At 39.8% G+C, this 19,926-nt stretch overlaps 1 protein-coding gene and 1 pseudogene across 6 annotated transcripts in view; both read left to right on the forward strand.

The window, feature by feature from the left end:
• Positions 1-287: 287 nt before the first annotated feature.
• Positions 288-650, forward strand: LOC118705480 (annotated as a pseudogene).
• An 8,320-nt stretch (positions 651-8,970) lies between these two features.
• Positions 8,971-19,926, forward strand: part of AKAP7 (A-kinase anchoring protein 7) — a 78,489-nt gene continuing 67,533 nt past the window's right edge. For 5 of the 6 annotated variants that reach the window (XR_006739994.1, XM_036414519.2, XM_036414522.2 and 2 more), the window contains exons 1-2: positions 8,971-9,217; positions 13,753-13,884. Coding sequence is in view for 5 of the 6 variants with exons in the window: in XM_036414519.2 (XP_036270412.1) it covers positions 8,986-9,217; positions 13,753-13,884 (364 nt within the window). In the remaining variant the exon portion in view is untranslated. The remainder of the gene's footprint in view (positions 9,218-13,752; positions 13,885-19,926) is intronic. The other variant, XM_036414520.2, reaches the window with a different exon arrangement.

The raw sequence follows: 19,926 nt of genomic DNA on the forward strand, positions 1-19,926 counted from the left end.
TGGGGGAGCTTACATTCACAGCTGAAGAACTCATACTTAATTTGGTAGGCAATTGTCATTATCTGGGAGGTCTGTCTCTTAAGCTCATTACACATGGCAATCTGGCTTTCAGAGGCCATGCTCTTAAGCACTTCCCTGTGCTGCCTATGGACAATGATGCCTACTTATAAGACCAGTGAATTTTTGGCAATATTTTAAGCACTTGATGGATATTTGGCCAGTAGAAAAATTTCAGCATTGCTAAGGATCTGAGAAGGACTACCATAGAGCTCCCAGTCAGACAGGCCTGGAGTAACATCACAATGGCTGCCCAAGAAGAGCCTCAAGCTCAGTTCAAACCTGTATTAGATGGTGACGTGGGACTGGAAAAACTACACTCATGAAACATCTGACTGGTGAATTTGAGAAATATGTAACTGTCTTGGCTGTTGAGGCCCATCCCCTGTGTTCCACACCAACAGAGGACCTGTTAAGTTCAATGTACAGGATACAGCTGGTCAGGAGAAATTTGGTGAACTGAGAGATGGCTATTACAGCCAAGCTATATGCTATTATAATGTTTGATGTAACTAACATCTAGAGTTACTTATAAGAATGTGTCTAACTGGCATAGAGATCTAGTACGAGTGTGTGAAAAGAAAGAAAAATAAATCCAAGGATATTAGTAAGTATATTTGACTAAAAAGCCAAACACATAACCAAAATAATCAGGATTTAAGAACTGCTTAAATAATAGTTGTATAATAAAACAAAACATGTTAACATAATGTAAATTAAACCTTATAGATAAATACTTATTTTCAATAGCTATTTGAAAAATATTAAATAAGAAGTATCACAAACTATTATATATTGTTTATTTCTTGTAGAAATTATGTTTATAAAATGTGCTTAGTTTCTGTAGAAATAAAGATTGAAAGAATCAGAGGATCTTGGATAGTTGATAACTTATGGTGATGGAACTTTTGCAGTTTTGTTGGTTATAATTTTTCATTATATATCTAGCTAGACCAATAGACAATGAAAGATATTCTTTGAATTGATACTACACAGTGTTAGGCAGTAAATGTGATGGGGAAAAAAGAGACATTTTGGGGGACTAGCAATCTGAATCTAGTCACTGCCCCTTTAATTGTCTGGCCTTGCAAGACCTGTTCACTTACCTTTTAGAGAGGCCACAAACCATCCCTTGATGAAGTTATCAGTGCTGGCACCAGGCCAGATTTTTGGTTGAGAACTCAAAGCCCCAGCAGATGGGGTTCTTTAAGAACTTGCAAAGGGGACCAGAAAACCCCATATTTTGGAGACAAAGAACTGGGAAAGATATAAAAGGGGACAACTTCTTCCATGTTGTTGCTCAGAATTTGAAATACATTTTTTTTCTCTGAGCCCACTGGCATAATAATAATAAAATGTAACTCCATTTCTCTATATGTTGCTTAGTTTTTCTCTGGTCTTCTGTAACAAATGCATTCATAGATGACTCTCTGAAAAGAAATCCTTTACTGTGTAAGGGAAATAGACTCAGTTTTCCTTCAACTCCGATTCTATTTCTTTCCAGGAGTTTTAAAATTGTTCTATTTTTTTATGTCTTATATTGTCAAAGAAAACCTCATAATATAGTAATATAGTAATATAAGCTCTCAATTATACTCTGATTGGCATGCTAAATAAGGTTAGTCTTGTCTATGAAGTCTCATGTGACATTGCTTGAAATAGCAATAAAAACAAGGAACACTTAAGCCAAATACAAAATTACTAAATTTGAAAAGATGTGAAGTCTACTAACCCAGATATTAATACTTTATTAATATAAACTATGTGAATATCTCCCTGAAAGAATTATCACACACGTTTAAAATGCACAAAGAGAAATTTAAAGATAACCTGCGTCAATTCTTTCTAGCACATCAAAAGGACAATGAAACTGCCCGGCTGGCATGGCTCAGTGGTTGAGCATGGACCTATGAACCAGGAGGTCACAGTTCAATTCCTGTTCAGGGCACATGCCCGGGTTTCAGGCTCCATCCCCAGTGTGAGGTGTGCAGGAGGCAGCTGATCAGATGATTCTCTTTCATTATTGATGTTTTTATCGCTCTCTTCATTCCTCTCTGAAATCAATTAAAAAAATTTTTTTTAAAGGACAATGAAACCAACAAATAATATACAGTCCTGATGACATAGTAAATGGAATTTGACATAGCTCTTAAACTTTCAGTATTTAGAAAATCTTACTAGAGAGTAACAACAAGTCAATAATGTATAATGGTCTATTTGAAAGCATAATGGTGGTTTACATGATGTATAGGATACAGAAAATAACCAAGAAAACATATGATTTCAAGCTTACAAATCTTGTCAGATAAACTCTCAAATGCAAAACTAATCTCCAGTACTAATCAAATTCAGGAAGCCTAATTAGAGCTCTTAGCCTAATCTTCCAATTTGGCATTTGCCCAAAATGTGGTCATGAGCACTTAACTACTTTAGTTTATAAAAACAGAGATTATCCAAAAACAATATAAGAACATCATTATCTTTTGAGTAATGACACAAACTAGCATATACCTCATAAAAAGTTAATGATCCCTTTTTGTTTGAAGAAAAAGAATCACATTTCTGATGAAAATGTTGTTATAGTAATTATTTTTCAGGCTTATCCAGAATGGAAGAAATATAGTAAGTATGTATTAGTTCAGGCAGCTATGAAATGCATAAAAATAAAATTCAGATTGCTATCACAAAGGTGGTAAAAGTGTTCCATTCACAGTTGCCCTATTTTCTATCTCATTGCACGCTCCCTAGGTGACCTCATCCAAATGTTTCATTTCAATGACTGCTTGTTCATCTATTAAACTTTGAAATTACCAAGACTATGACTTCACTACCTATTTTCATCAAGAAAACTGCCACCTTTAGAAAGTAGCTCTCTTAAAGAAGAACCCATGGGACTGCTTATCAGGATCCATCTATTCTAACTTGCTTCCTTCCTGTCTCTCCAAAGAGATCAATGCCTTTTTCTTGTTCTGACCCCTGGTATTACTCAATCCGTTTTTCCCTCTCACTGTGCCTCTCTCTTTACTAATTCTTTCCCCTGGGAATTTAAATGGAATCCATTTAAATGCTGCTCCTGCCCCTCAATACCTAGCAAAACTGGCTCAAATTCTGATGGCCCTTTCTCTAAGATTTCTGCAATCCTTAGGTGCTTACAATCATAGCAACCCCCCCCCCCCCTCACCTCCTCCCCTGTCCTTTCTGTTAATAAAATCAATCACACTTAAGATTGTTGAATTTAATTATTGACTTGTCTGAGAGATCAGGGAAGGGTCCTATTACCCAGCACTCAATTTCTGCTTCTTCCTCTCTCAACCCGTGTCTACTTCTCTATCCTCTTACTTCGCATTCTCTTCATTCTGAATTGCTCTAGGAGCACCCAATTCACTTCACTTCTGATGTCTCTTCTTATGTCTTGGTGTAGCCAACCCATTTTCTTTTTCTACACATTATCAATTGCTAAGTTCCACCAACAGCTGTCTTGAAATCACTTAAATCTATCACTTTTATTGCTAGGCCAACATAATTAGTTCAGCTTTCTGCCCCTCACACTTGGATTACTACAGTATAGTGAACTAACGACACTCGGACCTTCGACTCTGCCCTCTTCAACGAATCCTGTACAGACCTGAGAGATGTGTCTTTCTAAAGCCATCCTGCACCATGTTAGTTCCAAGGTCAGAATTCCTTAACAAATACCAGTTCTCATGTGATAAAGTCCAATTGCTTTGCCTGGCATTTACGACTGTCTATATATATAACAATGGTTCTCAACCTTTCTAATGCCGTGGCCCTTTAATACAGTTCCGCATGTTGTGGTGACCCCCAACCACAAAATTATTTTCATTGCTACTTCATAACTGTAATTTTGCTACTGTTATGAATTGTAATGGAAATATGTGTTTTCTGATGGTCTTAGGCGACCCTGTTAGTGGTTCTCAACCTGTGAGTCGAGACTCCATAACCTGGTCCCAAGCTAATTTTCCAGCCTTATCTTTCAGTCCTTTGCCACCTGAACCAGTCAGACTGTTTTTTGCATTTACTTGCATGGTCCTGCCTCCCCAAACCTGGAATGTGTTACCCCTATGCTCCAGCTCTCTTAATCCACTAGTTTTCACAGATAGTCTCAGATATTATCTAACCTGCCTTTCCTGGATCTCTAAGTCCATAGAACTCTTTACCCTTTGGATACAATCTTATTTCTCTCGATCCTTATTAGGATAATAATCATCTCTGCTTGCCAGGGCCTGAGGGGGTTTCTCGGGTCATGGGACTTTCAGTGCTAAAACTTAACGGTTCCAGGCAAACTAGGCCAGTAGGTCACCTTGTCTGTAATATATGTGGTGAAAGTCTCTCAAGTCCTTAAGGAAGGAAAAGAAGGCAATACTTTTTGTGGTTGCCTACTGTGGGAATTCAGATGGCTACAGAAAACTCCATGGAGGGGAAAGAAAGGTGAATGAAGACACATGTTGTACCTAAGGATAAGTCTGGGGCTGAGACCTTCAGATGAACATAAACACACAGATAAAGGGAGCCCACTTCTGCACTTCCCTGTATTTTTCTCCCACTGCCAACCCCAAGGAATTAATAAAAGCAAGGGCGATAAAAAAACAAACATTTCAACTAAAGTACTTTTTTTTCTTTATTGATTAAAGTATTACATATGTGTCCTTATCCCCCCCCCCGTTACCTCCCGCTTGTGCTCTCCTCCCCCTAGTGTTTGTGTCCATTGATTATGCTCATCTGCATGAATACAAATCCTTTGGTTGATCTCTCTCTCTTCCCTCCTTCCCTCCCCTGCCTTTCTTCTGAGTTTTGACGGTCTGATCAATGCTTCTCTGTCTCTGGATCTGTTTTTGTTCATCACTTTATGTTGTTCATTATATTCCACAAATGGGTGAGATCATGTGATATTTATCTTTCTCTGACTTATTTCGCTTAGTATAATGCTTTGCAGGTCCATCCATGCTATTGAAAATCAAGTAAAGGACTTTTTTTAATAAGGAGCTAAGTGGGTGGGTAAAGCACAAATCTTAGAACCAAGAGGAAAATCTAGACAGGTAAACAACCGTTTCCTTTTATTGTTACATTGGAAACAATCAGAATCAAAGCTATTTGCCACTAGGAGCATTAAGTGAAACCCACAAGTTAAGGTCAAACTCTCTGGAGGTTTTCTTTTTTTAAAATATAGGTATTTTATTGATTTTTTTACAGAGAGGAAGAGAGAGGGATAGAGAGTTAGAAACATCGATGAGAGAGAATCATCCATCAGCTGCCTCTTGCACACCCCCTACTGGGTATGTGCCTGCAACCAAGGTACATGCCCTTGACCGGAATCGAACCTGGGACCTTTCAGTCCGCAGGCCGACGCTTTTTCCATTGAGCCAAACTGGTTTTGGCATCTCTGGAGGTTTTCTAATGCCAAGTTGAAATCCAAGGTGAATTATAAAGATTTGGTAAAATGGCAGCAGACAAACCAGTCTGAGAATTGTGTTAGAAATTTATAACATCCTGAGTCACCTTGAGTCATCAAGGGTCCGGCTTGGCTTTCTACCGATATTTGACCTTGTCAAATAGAACTGTGTGACTTCATCTTCCTTAATAACCAGTTACAGCTGTAGTTCAATGGGAGGACCAAAGAACCTTTGATAAAGTTAATTCATTTAACAAAGTGGCGGACACTCTAGTGGCCCAGCCCAAGTCACAAATCTAAAGCTAAGTCAGCTTGCATTTATGGGAAATGCCTCAAGGAAACCTAACACCAATCACAATCCTCCAACTCAGTTTTAGAGAATTTACCTTATCCTAGAAAATAGGACCTTATATGGAAATACTTGACCTCCAGCAAATCATGTCCTGTTACTGTTGTCTCTTCTAAAGTTCTATAAAACTCCCTCTTGCCCAAAATTCATCAGGAAGCATTCTCCACTGCTTCTGAAACTCTGTACTTACCCAATCCATGGACTGTTTTTTCTTGAACAAAGAACACAAACTGTGGAGATCGACTACAGCATTTGGGCAGTTTCAAGCCTCTGACTAATGAGAAGGCACGGTCCTCTCCTGGCAAAGCCACATGCAGGTTTCGCTTGGAGGGCAAAGCCCTCCCAGCACAATTATAGCCAAAGGCTATGGTTGTACACTTGAACCTGTGGTCCCAGGTGGCTGAGTGATGTGGGCTGTGGGAGGTGCAGCAAGTACTGCCAAAACAAAGCTTGATAGAGTTCTCAGGTACATGTAATTAAGTAGATTCAAAACTCAGGAGGACATTATAAACATCTTGGCCACACCCTTGCTTTGCCCCATGGGCTCTGACTATAAAACACGGCTTACGGGCTGTGGCACTGTCTCTCCATCTAACAACAGTGTCCCTCCTAGCCCCAGCTATATTCTCTCGTCTGTTTTCTTTGATCCTTCACCACCCCTTCTTAAGTTTACCAATGACTGTGCTGGATGCAGTTCAATAAACTCTTTACTAAATTGTTTTAGCTTTGTCACTGGCACTTCCTAGAACAAGCATCAGCTCTTTGGTAGATATGCATATGGACAGAACCCATCACAAGCGAGAAATGTGGGACTTGAGAGAACTCTCCATAGAAAATGAAGAGTGGCAGAATGAATGAGCCAATTTAGCAACAGGCCCTGAAGGTAAAGGTAAGGGATATTGGATTTGAAGCCTATGAACCCGAGCCCTTCTGCTAAAAACAAGACAACAGGTCCACAATGAAGTTGCTCCCAGACATGGACTCTTAAGCCAGTCAATCTACCTGGTAGACCTCCACCATCTCCTAGAGAAAAACGACCTTGCCATAACCAATCTGCTTTTTTGCCTAGCATAACTTCTTTGCTCCTGCTTCCTACTGCCTAGGAAAGTCTTTCATTTTGTTCAGTTCCTTGGAGCTCCTTTCAATAAGATCCTTAAAATGTCCTCAGCTGAATTTCCTTTTTTAAAACTTTCAATCCAATTACCTTGGCAGTGTATATTGTCTTTTGGGGAGAAAAAGTGCTGTTGTGTGTAAAGGAACATGCTATCCCAATGAATTTTATTGCTCTCAGAAGTCCCGATAATCTGTGACATCACCAACCCTTGCCCTAACCCTTAAAGCTCAATGTAATTCATGGAGGAGGAATTGGTCTTCTAATCTGCAAGAGACTGTCACTGAGGACTAAGGGGACCTGCCATGGCTGGGTAAACCACCAGTCAGCTGATGTCTGAAGAGGACAGAGGAGTTCCTGGAAAGGAGACTGGACCAGGAGAGCTCAGTGAGGCCAGGACTGGGGCCAAGGGCAGCCTGGGATGATTAAGTAGTGATGTCAGGCACCGTTGGGAACCCCAGAAGTAGCATATTTTGGGATAGCATATTCTGATCCTCTTCAATATTAGCATGGATTACTTTTTAGTTTATTACTTATTGCAGTTACTTATGTTTCTTTCTCTATTGGGTAGGTGACCAACTTAAGAAAAAGACCTGTCTTATTCAACCTCAGGAGGGAGCTCAGGCATTAAATATCAGGGGAAATGTTATAATAATGTAACCCCTCTAATGTATGAAATAATGATTGTGTGAAATGTTTGCTGTATGGAAACCCCCAATATTCTGTAAGTTCCAAAATTAATGAACACCCCATTATCTTGATGTAAAAGTTCTGAGCCCTTAAAGTGTAAACGCCCTGCTGCCAGCATAAGGCAAACTGTATGGCCCACACTGATAAGGACACAACTTGTTTAAGGCGGTCTATATAACCCCAGGACCATCTTCAGTTGTGGACTCCTGCCCGATAAGAGGAGGACTCCAATCGCTCCGAGAGACAAGCCCCTGAGTGCTCTGCTGTGTGAGCCTGAACCAGCTCTGGCCGCCTGCCTGTCTCTGTTTTTGTCATCTGTCCTTCAGTGTGCATCCCCTGGTGGCCTTTGCTGGAGCCTAGGACCCACTAGGAATAGGTAACTAAACCCTGTGTGATTGCATACTAATTCTGTGTGTCATGTGTTCTGGTTCGGCTCAGCTGACTAGACATTGAAGTACCAGGGGATAGGCCGTTATTGCTGACTCCTAGTTATCTGCGTTTGTCCCACTAAGTCTAGACAGCTGGGGCATAATTGGGACAGGAACCTATGATATGTATCTTTCTAATCAGCCCATAATTGCTTTAGGTGTGCAAACCCAATACTCAACTTGCTAGAATTATTTTTAATACGAGAATAACAAGCTTTATGACTTAATTTGTATGATCTATTGAACTGAGGTCGTTTCTTCCATTTTAGGATACATTCAAAATAAGCCAAACGTTATTTGAAAAAAACGCTAGGTGAATTTGTTGAGAGATGTACCTAATTTTCTCAGTGCATGGTTTCATTGCACTTAAAAAACTCAAAATTCTGTACGAAGGTCAAAATAATTTTCAAACAATTATTTTCCATTTTACTCACACCAGTGCTTTAACCTGCAGTAACCCGTGTGGCCAGTTCCCATTTAATCTGTAGGCATAAACCACTGTTAAAAAATTAGATACTTTGCACAACTTGGCTTTAAAAAAAAAAAAGGCAAAATAAAATATCGGACACGACAGAGGGTCAAGGCATCGGTTCCTATACAGCTTGCTCTTCCCCAATAGTTTGTGATCAGAGATCTGTGTTTTGGAAGCTCTTTGCAAAACTAAACCCAGGGATCCTCAGGAGACCCCTAGGCCAGGAAATGCTTTCAGCCGGGTCTCCCAATGTCATCCCTCCAGGCGTGGGACGGGAAAGGCCGGGCCGCGGGAAAGGGCTGAGGGCAGCGCAGGGCTGCAGGGGGCCGGCCGGGCTGCTCCGGGAGGCGGGGGGTGAAGAGGTGGGGCGAGCCGAGGCCCAGCCTCTCCCAACCCGCGCACCCGAACCCGGATACCGCGGGTGCGTCGGGGGGGCCCCTTCCGCTCCTTCCGGGCGCCGGCGCGGGCATGCATCTCCTGCGGGGCCTGCGGCTCGCGGGGCTCGGGGCCCAGGCAGGCCGGCTCGCCGCGGCCGGAGCTCAGGCCGCCCCCTGCGGCCCCCGGTCCCGCGCCCCGCCCCCCGGAGCTCCGCCCCGCCTCCGCCCCCGCCGCGCGCCCAGCCCCGGGCCGCTGCGCCCGGCCGCCGCCTGCAGGGACGCTCGGCCCGCGAGCGCCGGCACCATGGAGCGCCCCGGAGCGGGTGAGCCGGGCTGCCCCGCGGCCGAGGGGGGCCGATCGGAGCCTGGGGGCGCGGGCCCCGCGCAGCGCTCGGCCTCGGGGAAGGCCGCGTCGCCCCGCGCCCCGAACACGGAGCTTGGAGCGCGCGCTCAACCCCGCGCCCGCCCCGCGCGCACTCTCCGCTCCCTCCCGCTCAGCCCCGAGCCGCCGGCCCGCGGCGTGATGGGTGCTGTTCGTGGCCAAGCGCCTCAGTGCATGCCCCGTGGGTGCGATGGGGGCGCTGGGACCACCCCAAGTTTCCGTGGCGTTTCCCGTCTGACCTTGCGAGCCTAGTATACCTACCGACTTCATGGCAACACACACCCTCCGGTGTCTGAGCAACAAACACACACAACACTCAGAGAAGCACCCTTTTATCCCATATCACTAACGTGAAAGCCCTGACCGCAGAGTGTGGAGGAGGATTGTGCCCTAAGGGTTTGAAAAGGGCCTTTTTAGACAGGCGCCAGATCTGGGGTGGGACCCAGAATCCATGTCCAGCTGTGCATGCTCTGTGAATTGGACTTGGTGCCCAGAGCTCCCAATTAGAGAGAAAAGGTGCTGTTTCTGTGAGCTCTTTGCAAAGGCGAGCAGAGAGATAAAAAGCATTGCAATGTTAATTGTATTCTATAATAGCTGTGAACGGTGTGAGTAGTGCTTATGTTTACAGTTGTCAGTGGGCATGAAAGGATTAAGGCCTTGTGGGTGTGTGCAGAGAGTTTGAGTTTTTGAGATGGCTTATCTGGGCTTTTCCATACTCATATTAAAGTGTAAGATGTTTTTTGGAGGTCACTGTTAACTTCCATTTCTCTCCAGATAGTATTGTCTTCTTTCGTCCATTTCTCTCTAGATGTTGGATTGTGCTTTTACTTTTAGGATGAAGAAACCGAAGCGTGGAGGTCAAGTGACTTGTTGATTGTCACATAGTTCTCAGCCTTGATCCAGATGAAAGATGTTATATTTTTACTAGCTAAGCCAGGACTATCATGGATGGCTTGGACCCCTTTCTTTGGTTCTTGGGGGATATACCAAATATGGTCTGTCGAGTAGAATGAATAGAAGACTTGCTTAATAAAGTCATGCTCTATTACCCAAATAAGAAGCTTGCATTTGTGTGACAAAGAGCAAACTCTCTGTCCTCCGCCCACTCCCAATTGGCCTATGATGAACTCATTTTCTGAAGTGCACATGTACTTGAATATTAGTGTATGGTTTTATAATGCATTTTAAGTGTATACATTGCTCTCTTACAAAATTAATATTAATTCTATTTAAAAACATTTGAATAGCAGAAAGTGGGAAAATACAAATACATTGAAGGCAACTATGTCATCATTTAGATATTTATATCCTTTACCCTTTTCTTACATAATTGTAATCATAGGATTATATTTGCTTTTTAAAAAGCAAGTATTTGGTATCAACTTTTTTATTTTTTTATTTTTGGTTGTTGCAGTCTTCATAGCCATTATTCTTGTTGTCATTAGCGTGAGTACGCTTGGTGTAACCATATCCCTATTAGGCACTTCAGCGGTTCCACTTTTTCTTTTTTGTTTAAACAAGCTGTGGGGAATCTATGGCAGCATACTGTATATGATAGATACCCAGATTTAGCAGCAAGAAGAACATTTTCATGGCTCCTGACCTGTTGCCAGACTGCTTTCTGAAAGGATCATTTCCATTTACAGCGCTATAAACTGTGTCTATTAAGAGGCAGTGGTACACGTTGCTGGAAGGAGCAGGTTTGGCAGCAGAATGACTGGACTTAAATTCCAGCCCCAGACCTGGCTGTAACCTTGGGCAAGTTACTTAATTGGCTAGTCTGTAAAAAACCAGTGAAATAATAGTACCTCCCTGATAGTATGGCTGTGTGGCTGAAAGGAGTTACTGTCTGTCAAGTGCTTCTGGCTGTGCTTGGCATATAGTGCAGGCTCCATATTCGCTGCTCTTAGTACCGTGTTTCCCCGAAAATAAGACATCCTCCGAAAACAAGACCTAGCGCATGGAAAGATAAGACATCCCCTGAAAATAAGACCTAGTGCAACTTTGGGAGAAAAAATTAATAATAAGACACTGTCTTATTTTCGGGGAAACAGGGTAGTAGTAGTAGTTTGCCCATTTGACCCCATCTTTGTGTTATTAGTGCACTTAGAAACATTGCTTTCATTTGGACTTGTACAAAAGATGGAATTTTATTTTAAATATGGCTAGGACACATTTTAAGTACTCAGAACAATCAATTTATGGTTTAAGTGCTTTACTTAAGGGTCAGCTATTTTAAGACAGTTTTCCAAAAGCAAAATATTTACACCTTCTGTAAAAGAAAGTGCAGTTATGATGGATGTGTTTAAGTCATATCTGCCAGCCTTTGCCTAACACTAAAGCTTAGAGAATTGGAGGAAGGTTTCTAGGTTGAGAAAAATTGCTCTATAAATGACCAGAGTTAGTTGGAAGTGGTATGGTCTTTTTCCTGAATTAATAATTCATATCTACAAAATGGTTTCAAGTATTCTGTAATTTAATAAAACAAAGTTTATTTTTCACATTCTAGGCTTGTTTATTTTGACATAAGATTGCATACACACACATATATACACATATATACACATATATATTTATATATATGCTTTATTTAAAAAGATGGAGAATGACCCGAGCTGATTTGACTCAGTGGATAGAGCATGGCCTGTGGACTGAAGGTTCCCATGTTCAGTTCTGGTCTGCACATATCTTGGTTGCAGGCTTGATCCCTGGCCCTGACCCTGGTCGGGCTCCTGCAGGAGGCAACCAGTCATTGTGACTCTCACACTTCGATGTTTCTCTGTCTCTCCTTCTCCCTTCCACTCTCTCTAAAAATCAGTGGGAAAAGGATGGAGAATGATGTTGAGCAAGTCATATTATGCTTCAGTGTTTTAAAATATATTTTTATTAATTTTTTACAGAGAGGAAGGGAGAGGGATAGTTAGAAACATCGATGAGAGAGAATCATCGATCAGCTGCCTCTTGCACACCCCCTACTGGGTATGCCTGGGTTGAGGACTAAATCCCCAGTGGAGGTGTGCAGGAGTAGCTGACCAATAATTATCTCTCATCATTGATATTTCTATCTTTTCTCTCTTCCTCTCTGAAATCAATAAACATGTTAAAGTGTTTTATTTATTTATTGAATTTAGAGAGAGGGAGAGAGTGTGTGTAAGAGAGAAATATTGATTTGTTATTCCACTTATTTATGCAGTCATTGGCTGATTGTTGTATGTTCTTTGAAAGGAGATGGAACCTGCAATCCTGGGGTATTTGGATGATGCTCTAACTGAGCTACTGGGACAGAGCAAGACAATGCTTTTTAATCATTGAATTTCCAGGAAAGCATATTGAGAGTCACATATTTTTTTTACTGAATTTCCAATGTTAATATAATAATGGAGGGGAAAGATTTAAAAGTCTTTATTGAAGCAAAAATAAAGGTCAGAACTTATACAAATGAGAATACATAGTTATAGTTGTTAAAAAGTAAACATGGAAAAGACTGATAAAACCTTGTTGGTTTGTTTTCTAAAAGTATGTGAAAAAGTATAGGTTTAGAATTAAGAAAATATAGCTATAAATGATCTTGAGGATTAGTGATTAACTAAGTCTTCATCTTACCCTTATTTGAATACAGTTCTTCGGAAATTTATTAAAGTTGTTTAACAAAAATGCATTTATAAAAATGTAGACTCTGGACACATAATATTAATATAAGTAGTTTTATAATATATTTGGATACAAGTGGTATTATTTCTTAACATGTTAAAATTTCTTTTTTTAGTTCCAGTGGGCTTTATTGAGATAATTATCCAAGAGATGCAAATCAAAAGTCAAGACTTTATCAACCCTCTTTTCTGAACTTTATAACCTCAGCAGAGACTCTGGTCCACATGGTCACCTACAACATAATACCCCCGAACATAAACGAGGCCCCCCGGGAACATTTGCCAATTAACAGAAAGCAAGTTGCCCCTTCCTCCACATGTTTGCAAAATTTTGAGTCCCCACTGTTCATTTCTCAGTAGAACTGGTCCCTTGTGGCTGGGGTATTGAAATTATACCCCATTTTCACTGAACAAAACTTTTCAAGTTTTAGTGTTATTTCAAAAAAGAAACAGTGACTTTGTTTCCTCCAGGCACCCCTCTGCCATTGGTTAAAACACAGTAGCCTGTATCTTCATAACGCCAACCCTCCCCTTCTCTGCCCAGCATTTACATAGAATTTAAATACACTTCCTGTTGGAATCTGTCAGCTGTGGAGGGGCAGAGTCCAGTGCCAGCTGGCTCCCGCTGACCTCATGAACTGTGATAGCCTTTGGACGCTTAGTTCTTTACCCCGAAGATAAGTTTTTAGATCAGCAGTAGACTTTCTTTGGGAGTTTACTGTATTACTGTTAATTCTTATTGATTTAGTTAGTTGAGTTGTTTTACCTTAGCATATAAGTTAGTTAAATTAACTGACATATTTTTCTCTTTTGTGATATGCTAAAGAAGAAGCAAATTCCAGTGAGTGTGAAAATATGCCAGGGAAAAAGAAGACGTCAGAAGACTTTGAAGCCAATGCTATGGATTCTCTGGTAGATATGCCACTTGCTACTATAGATATTAAAGATGATTGTGGAAGTAAGTGCTTTATTAAATATATATTCAACGTAATGATATATATGTTTTTCTTAATAAATTCACCTTACGCACCTGTCATGGTTTTTAGTTTGGATTGTTAAGTAATGGTTTTCTAGACTTAAAAGATGCAATGGAGAGCCAATCATTAAGAGCTCCAATTGCCTAAGGTGGATGCCATCCAGGATGCTGTGGGAATGCATGGGTGAGGATGTGTGTGGGGAGGCGTGTAACCTGGCTGTGGGCGTAAAGGGTGTTCTGGAAGGCTTCCCAGAGGTTTGGGAACCGTGCGGGAGGCCTGGCTGCTAAGTACGGACTATCCAGGGTCCTTTCCTCTGTGCTGTCTTGACCTTAACTGGTCATCAGCATTTTCTGTGGAATGATATGAAATTACGGATTCCTCTCTCCCACCTCTGTGTCAGGTGGAACCTCTTTGTTTTATTTTTAAACATCCCATGTGATTCTGATGCTCAGCCAGGCTCAGAAGCCACACTGTCACACTGTCTTCGCATACAGGACACCTGGTTCATATTTTGGGGAGACATAAGGAGTGAGAAATGCTTAGAATGTATGAAATCCCTGATACCTTATTAGTCAGTGTTTCCTATTCCATAATCCAGAGAAAAGGAAGGAGGAAGAGGTGTTTGCTTGGTCAGGACATGGGATTCCCATCTTTTCTTTTACAGCTGGTCTGTAGGGAACAGCTTTTGGGAACAGCTTTTGTGGTGTTTTTATTTTTTATTTTTATTGATTTTTTACAGAGAGAGGGATAGAGAGTTAGAAACATCGATGAGAGAGAATCATCCATCAGTTGCCTCCTGCATACCTGCTACTGAAGATGTGCCCACAACCAAAGTATATGCCCTTGACCGGAATCAAACCTGGGACCTTTCAGTCTGCAGGCCGACGCTCTATCCACTGAGCCAAACCAGTTATGGCAGCTTTTCTGGTTTTCATGGCTGTCATTTGAAGAATTAGAGTGTGTGCCTAGTAAGTAGGAGAAGATACCTTTTGGAAATGAGAGGCAAAAATTGCAATGATGTAGTCCTGTTTTCCTCTTCATTCCCTACATTTTGAACAACAAAATGAATACATCTAAAAATAACAGTCACTTCTTTCTGATTTCATTATTCAAATTGGATACACAATAAGGAAGACAGCTCCTGAATAATCATGCCTAAGTGCCGTGCCCATCCACTCTTCTCCCCTCTGCTCCCTGTTGCAGTCTCTGAATCACTCCCATCCAAGTGCGCATAGGTTAGACTGGGACAAGAAGTGAAACTCATTCACCGTTTCAGCTATCGGTACTTTTTATAGAGATCTAATCTATACAAAACAAATTGCTTCTACTAGAGATTGAGAGTGATACCTCCAGAATCCCAGAACGCACCTAGTATTTCTTTAGCTCCACTGTGTTCTTATGTCTTCACCGGTGAGGAGAAACTGGCCACTGGGGCCAGAAAGAAGGAAAGAGATGTGTCAGCGATTCTGCAATGCATTCCTGCTCTGAGGTACAGCGGCTTCCTCAGAGGTAGGGCATTGGGGAGACTGGCCAATGCCCATCCAAATAGGGATCTTTTCTCTCTAGTACATGGTGTATTTATTACTAAGGAAATGGTCTCATCCAGGTAAGTTAGGGTCGCCCCATAGAAGTCCATTTTTAGGCAGAGAGTATTAGGGCCACTTTTTGATAACTCAGACTTAATGAGTTAAAAGTATCTGTGGGTTAGTCTAGACTCCAGACCACCATGTATAATATTACTTTTGTGGAAAGATTGAGTTCAAACTTGCAACTTAGAGTCAGTGTGGTGTAATGAGAGAGACAGAAAACTTGTGTTTTAGGTTTTGGTTATTTTCTACTTGTATGACATTGGGCACAACGTCCAGTTTGTGAGCTGGACTTCTTCAGCTGTGAGATACAACTTTCTCCTGTTTACCTCACATGGTGTTGCTGTACAGATCAAAAGAGGTAATGTGTGGAAGAAGGCAATTAAAAATGTACAATATTTATAAATGCTATGTATTAAACCTTTGAGACATATCATTTTGTTCTTTGTTCGTTCATTTTTATCATAGAACTCACCAAAACACTAAGGAACAAATAGTAAAATTCTTTGCAAACCAGAAACGAACTCGTTTTTGTGAAGAGAGACTTGTGTAGAAATTGGGATATTTTATTGCCAACCCTTAAACCTGAAGATAGATATAGTTATAGGGTTTGTGTCCAGAACACAGAATCATTAGTTGGTAGCTTGAAATGATTTGGGGCTTTCTCTTACATTTAGTAACATGGAAACTGAGTCAGTTGAATGGCTCTGTGGTAGACAACAACCTTCAAATGCTCAAGTAGCTGGTTGTTGCCTTTGGTTCTCTCAGTTTCCTTTGGGGATGGAAATTGTGAGTTAACTGCCAAGAAATTCTTGCTGGTTGAAGCCCTGGCAGAGCGATGGGGAAAATAGTGCTCACAAGAACACCGTGGGAAGGGGAATACTTGCCAGTAAGAAAACTCCTCCCCAAATGTTTGATCCGAGTGTCTCAGTTGCCAACTGTGTTACCTTCAGTGTGGGTACAGTGTCACTAGGTGTCATGCAACCTCATTGGCTGAAATGAGTCTTTACTTTTTTTTGTTTTTTTGTTTTGGAGAAGAGACTATTTTACTAGGATTAAATGTTAGACTATGAAACGTATTAGAATATTACATTAGAATTAAATGTAAGATTTATTTGTTATATTTAGTAGGCTAAAATATATATATTACAAATAAAATATTCCAATGTATATAGAAAAGAGAATTGTAGAAATATATAGGAAGCCTTACAACCTGAGCCACACCTCTGGCTTTGCAGGGTGGACATGTTCTGGGAGAAAATGCAGCATCGTGTTGGCCTGGGCCTGGATGGGTCTGTTGCTTACTGGGACAAGTGTCATTGATCAGTAGGCTGTCTCAATGACAGTAAACCACCCAGAAAATGGGATTTCTGCTTGTTCTGCCTCTGAAAGCTGAATGGGAGGATGCAAGGGAGAGCCATCCTGTTGTGGACAGAATGGCTTTGTGTGCTTTCCATAAAGTATAGATTTGTGAAAGCCTTTAGTTTATTGGACTCTATTCCCTTAAGAGAATCACAGCCTTTAACTATCAAGCCATATTTAATCAAGATTCAAGATAAAATATTTGAGTAAGGTTTTTTTTTTTGTTTTGTTTTTTAGCAACATGTCTTTCCGCACTGTGGAATTCAGTTCTCTTTATATTGAAGTGATTACAGTCCTTATTTTGCCTCGCACAGAATTCTCACCTTGTAGTTATTGGAGATTTCAGAGATGTGGGAAGTTACATTTTATTACGTATTATCTAATACTGTTAAGCTGTATTTTAAAAAATACTTCAACTCCTAAGTATTTTAATATATCAATTGAAACTTACAGTACCTGACAATTTTTTTTATAGAAAAATGATGAATCAAATAAGGTTGAATTGCTATTCCTATTATAGTAAGTGATTATCCTGAATCAGGTTTTTAAAAAGATAAGTTATGTTCTGTTTGCTTTCTGTAACTGATTGGGGAAGCATAGTCCAAATTTTATTTCGAAAGGCTTAAATATTTGGTCCAAATGATACAAAGGGTTGATATCTTCCTCTCCTCCCCTTAAACACACACACACACACACACACACACACACACACACGAAAACAAAAATTAGAAAAGCCTAATAGATACATTACTTCACTGAACACATAATTATTGAATGCCTGCTATGTAGCAGGTACTATTATTGGTGCTGGGCAAAGGTGGTAGAAGATAAAATTCATTTAGTAGACAAATGTATGGGGAGTTATTCAACTTCATAAGTATCAAAGGGTGCACATTAACATACGATTTTAACCTATCAGATTGGCAATTTCTTTTAAAAATAGTACTTAGTGATTTTAGTGTTGTGTCTGCATTGCTTCTGACAATGTACTGTTATGGTTGTTTTCTGAGTGTTCCTATCCTATGCATGAACATCGCTAGATATTAAATGAGTACTTTGTTCATTGTATTTTCCTATGGACTAAATGAAAAGAGTAGTAGCAAATTATATTTTGGAACTTAGATTATGATTTCAAAGTAAAAAATAAAATGAAGTTCAGTAAGGAAAAAAGGGATTTTATATTCTGGCCAGGCAAATAAACTTTACAGCAAAAAGACAAAGATGGGTAAAGAGGAAAAAATAGATCCTGGGTTCAGTGGATAACAAGTTGACTGTAAATCAGCAGGACTCTCTGAATTAAAAATAAAACATATATTACAAGGGTAAATAAAATCACTATAGCAAAAAATACTCATAGATAAATCTCCTTTTTTTTTACCCAGCTGTCATCAGATATTCTAAAAATTTGTCCTGACTGTGATGCCTACCAAAATAAAATTTTAGCTAATCCAGTTCAAATGAAAGAGAGATAATTATTGGTAAGATTATAGAAAGCTAAGGGAATTGAGAGAAATGTTATACTTATTTTTACCAAAAATTGTTTTTTTTTCTCTATATCATTCTCATGATGCCAGAATTGTTAGAGTTGTGATATATTACAACTTAGAGTATTATCTTCAGATTAAAAAAAAGAGTATTACATTCAGAGATTATGGGTTTTCTTCTCAATATGTCTGCAAAATGGTCTTTTGGAATGTTTGAAATGCAAAGGAAGTTGCTGTAGATAGAGGACAGTTTAGTTTTAAACAGATAAGTTATAAATCAACTTAAAATGCTGAAAGCTTCAGTGGCCTTTCAAATACCTTGTCTGTTTCCCCTCTTAGTATTCTTCATATTTTGTAAAATATAGCAAAAATGTTTCTGTGTCATATGCTCCAGTAAAAAATATATTTTACATTTCTACCCAATACACGTGTATGTAGAAAGCTCAAATTTCATGAAGCAATACTTAAACTTACCATAAGCAATGTACTGTCTATACTAATTCGATTCCATTCCTTTTCATTCCATTCCAGTTTTTAAAAAGTACCTTTTTATTATTTTTAAAGATTATTTCACAACCCATGAATAGGCTGTTACTTGCAGTTTGAAAAAATAAAAACTAGACTGTAGGTTTAGGATTCTCTTTCTACTATGTTAATTTTAGTTTGAACACCATTCTTTATTTAACTTTACCACTAAATGACCTAAATGGTATAGCTGTTAACAGTACCTTTATTACAGATCATAGGAAACTATAACTAACCCTAGATAGATATTATTTGTCTCTCCCCTGCTTCTGGTGTGTGTGTGTGTGTGTGTGTGTGTGTGTGTGTGTATTGTTGAAGAAGTCAGGTTGTATAGAAGTATCCTATTATAGTCATTTAATATATTTCTCTGTCCTTTATATTTACAGTTAACTAGTAGTTATATTAGGATGCTTTTTCAAGTTTTGGAATAAAAGTGCTACAAAAACATTTTGAATTTACTACTGTGTGACATCAGGAGACATTTTTAAATGGTGATATTTTAACTATTCTTCTGCACTTATGAGCTGAAAATTTCTATAAAGAAGGACTTTACCTTAATTAACTTATTTCTTTTATGACTATTTGGTCACAAAGGAAGACTGGATAAATGTGTGATTTATTTTCCCCTTTATCATCAGATTTTTAGAATAACAGTTCTTTAGACTCCTCCAAAGGTGACCTGTAAGTTTTTGGTTTTAATTTTTCTTTTGTTTATTATCTTGAACTGATGGTTTTAAACTTATTGATGTTTAAATAACATCATTGAAGTTATTATTCTATTTGATGCTCAAATTGTTTAATCTTTGGCCAAAGTCGGTAACTTTCAGATATGCTCCAGAGACTTCTGACATGGTCCAGGAGTCTTTGATTTCCAAGCTCCTCTGATACATTTTGTGCCCCAGACCTAGAATCAGCTGTATCTCCAAGGGCTGGCCAGATTTCAGGTTCTCAGATAAAGAAATGAAGTGGCTTGACGGGAAGATGCTTGTTGGGAGACTAGTTTGGTGTGTAATAGTGACTACTTAAAAGAACTGAAATAGAGAAGTAGTTTGATCCAGTAGAAAGT

The sequence above is a fragment of the Pipistrellus kuhlii genome, unplaced genomic scaffold (genome assembly GCF_014108245.1).
Source record: "Pipistrellus kuhlii isolate mPipKuh1 unplaced genomic scaffold, mPipKuh1.p scaffold_m20_p_5, whole genome shotgun sequence".
Taxonomy (NCBI): Eukaryota; Metazoa; Chordata; class Mammalia; order Chiroptera; family Vespertilionidae; genus Pipistrellus; species Pipistrellus kuhlii.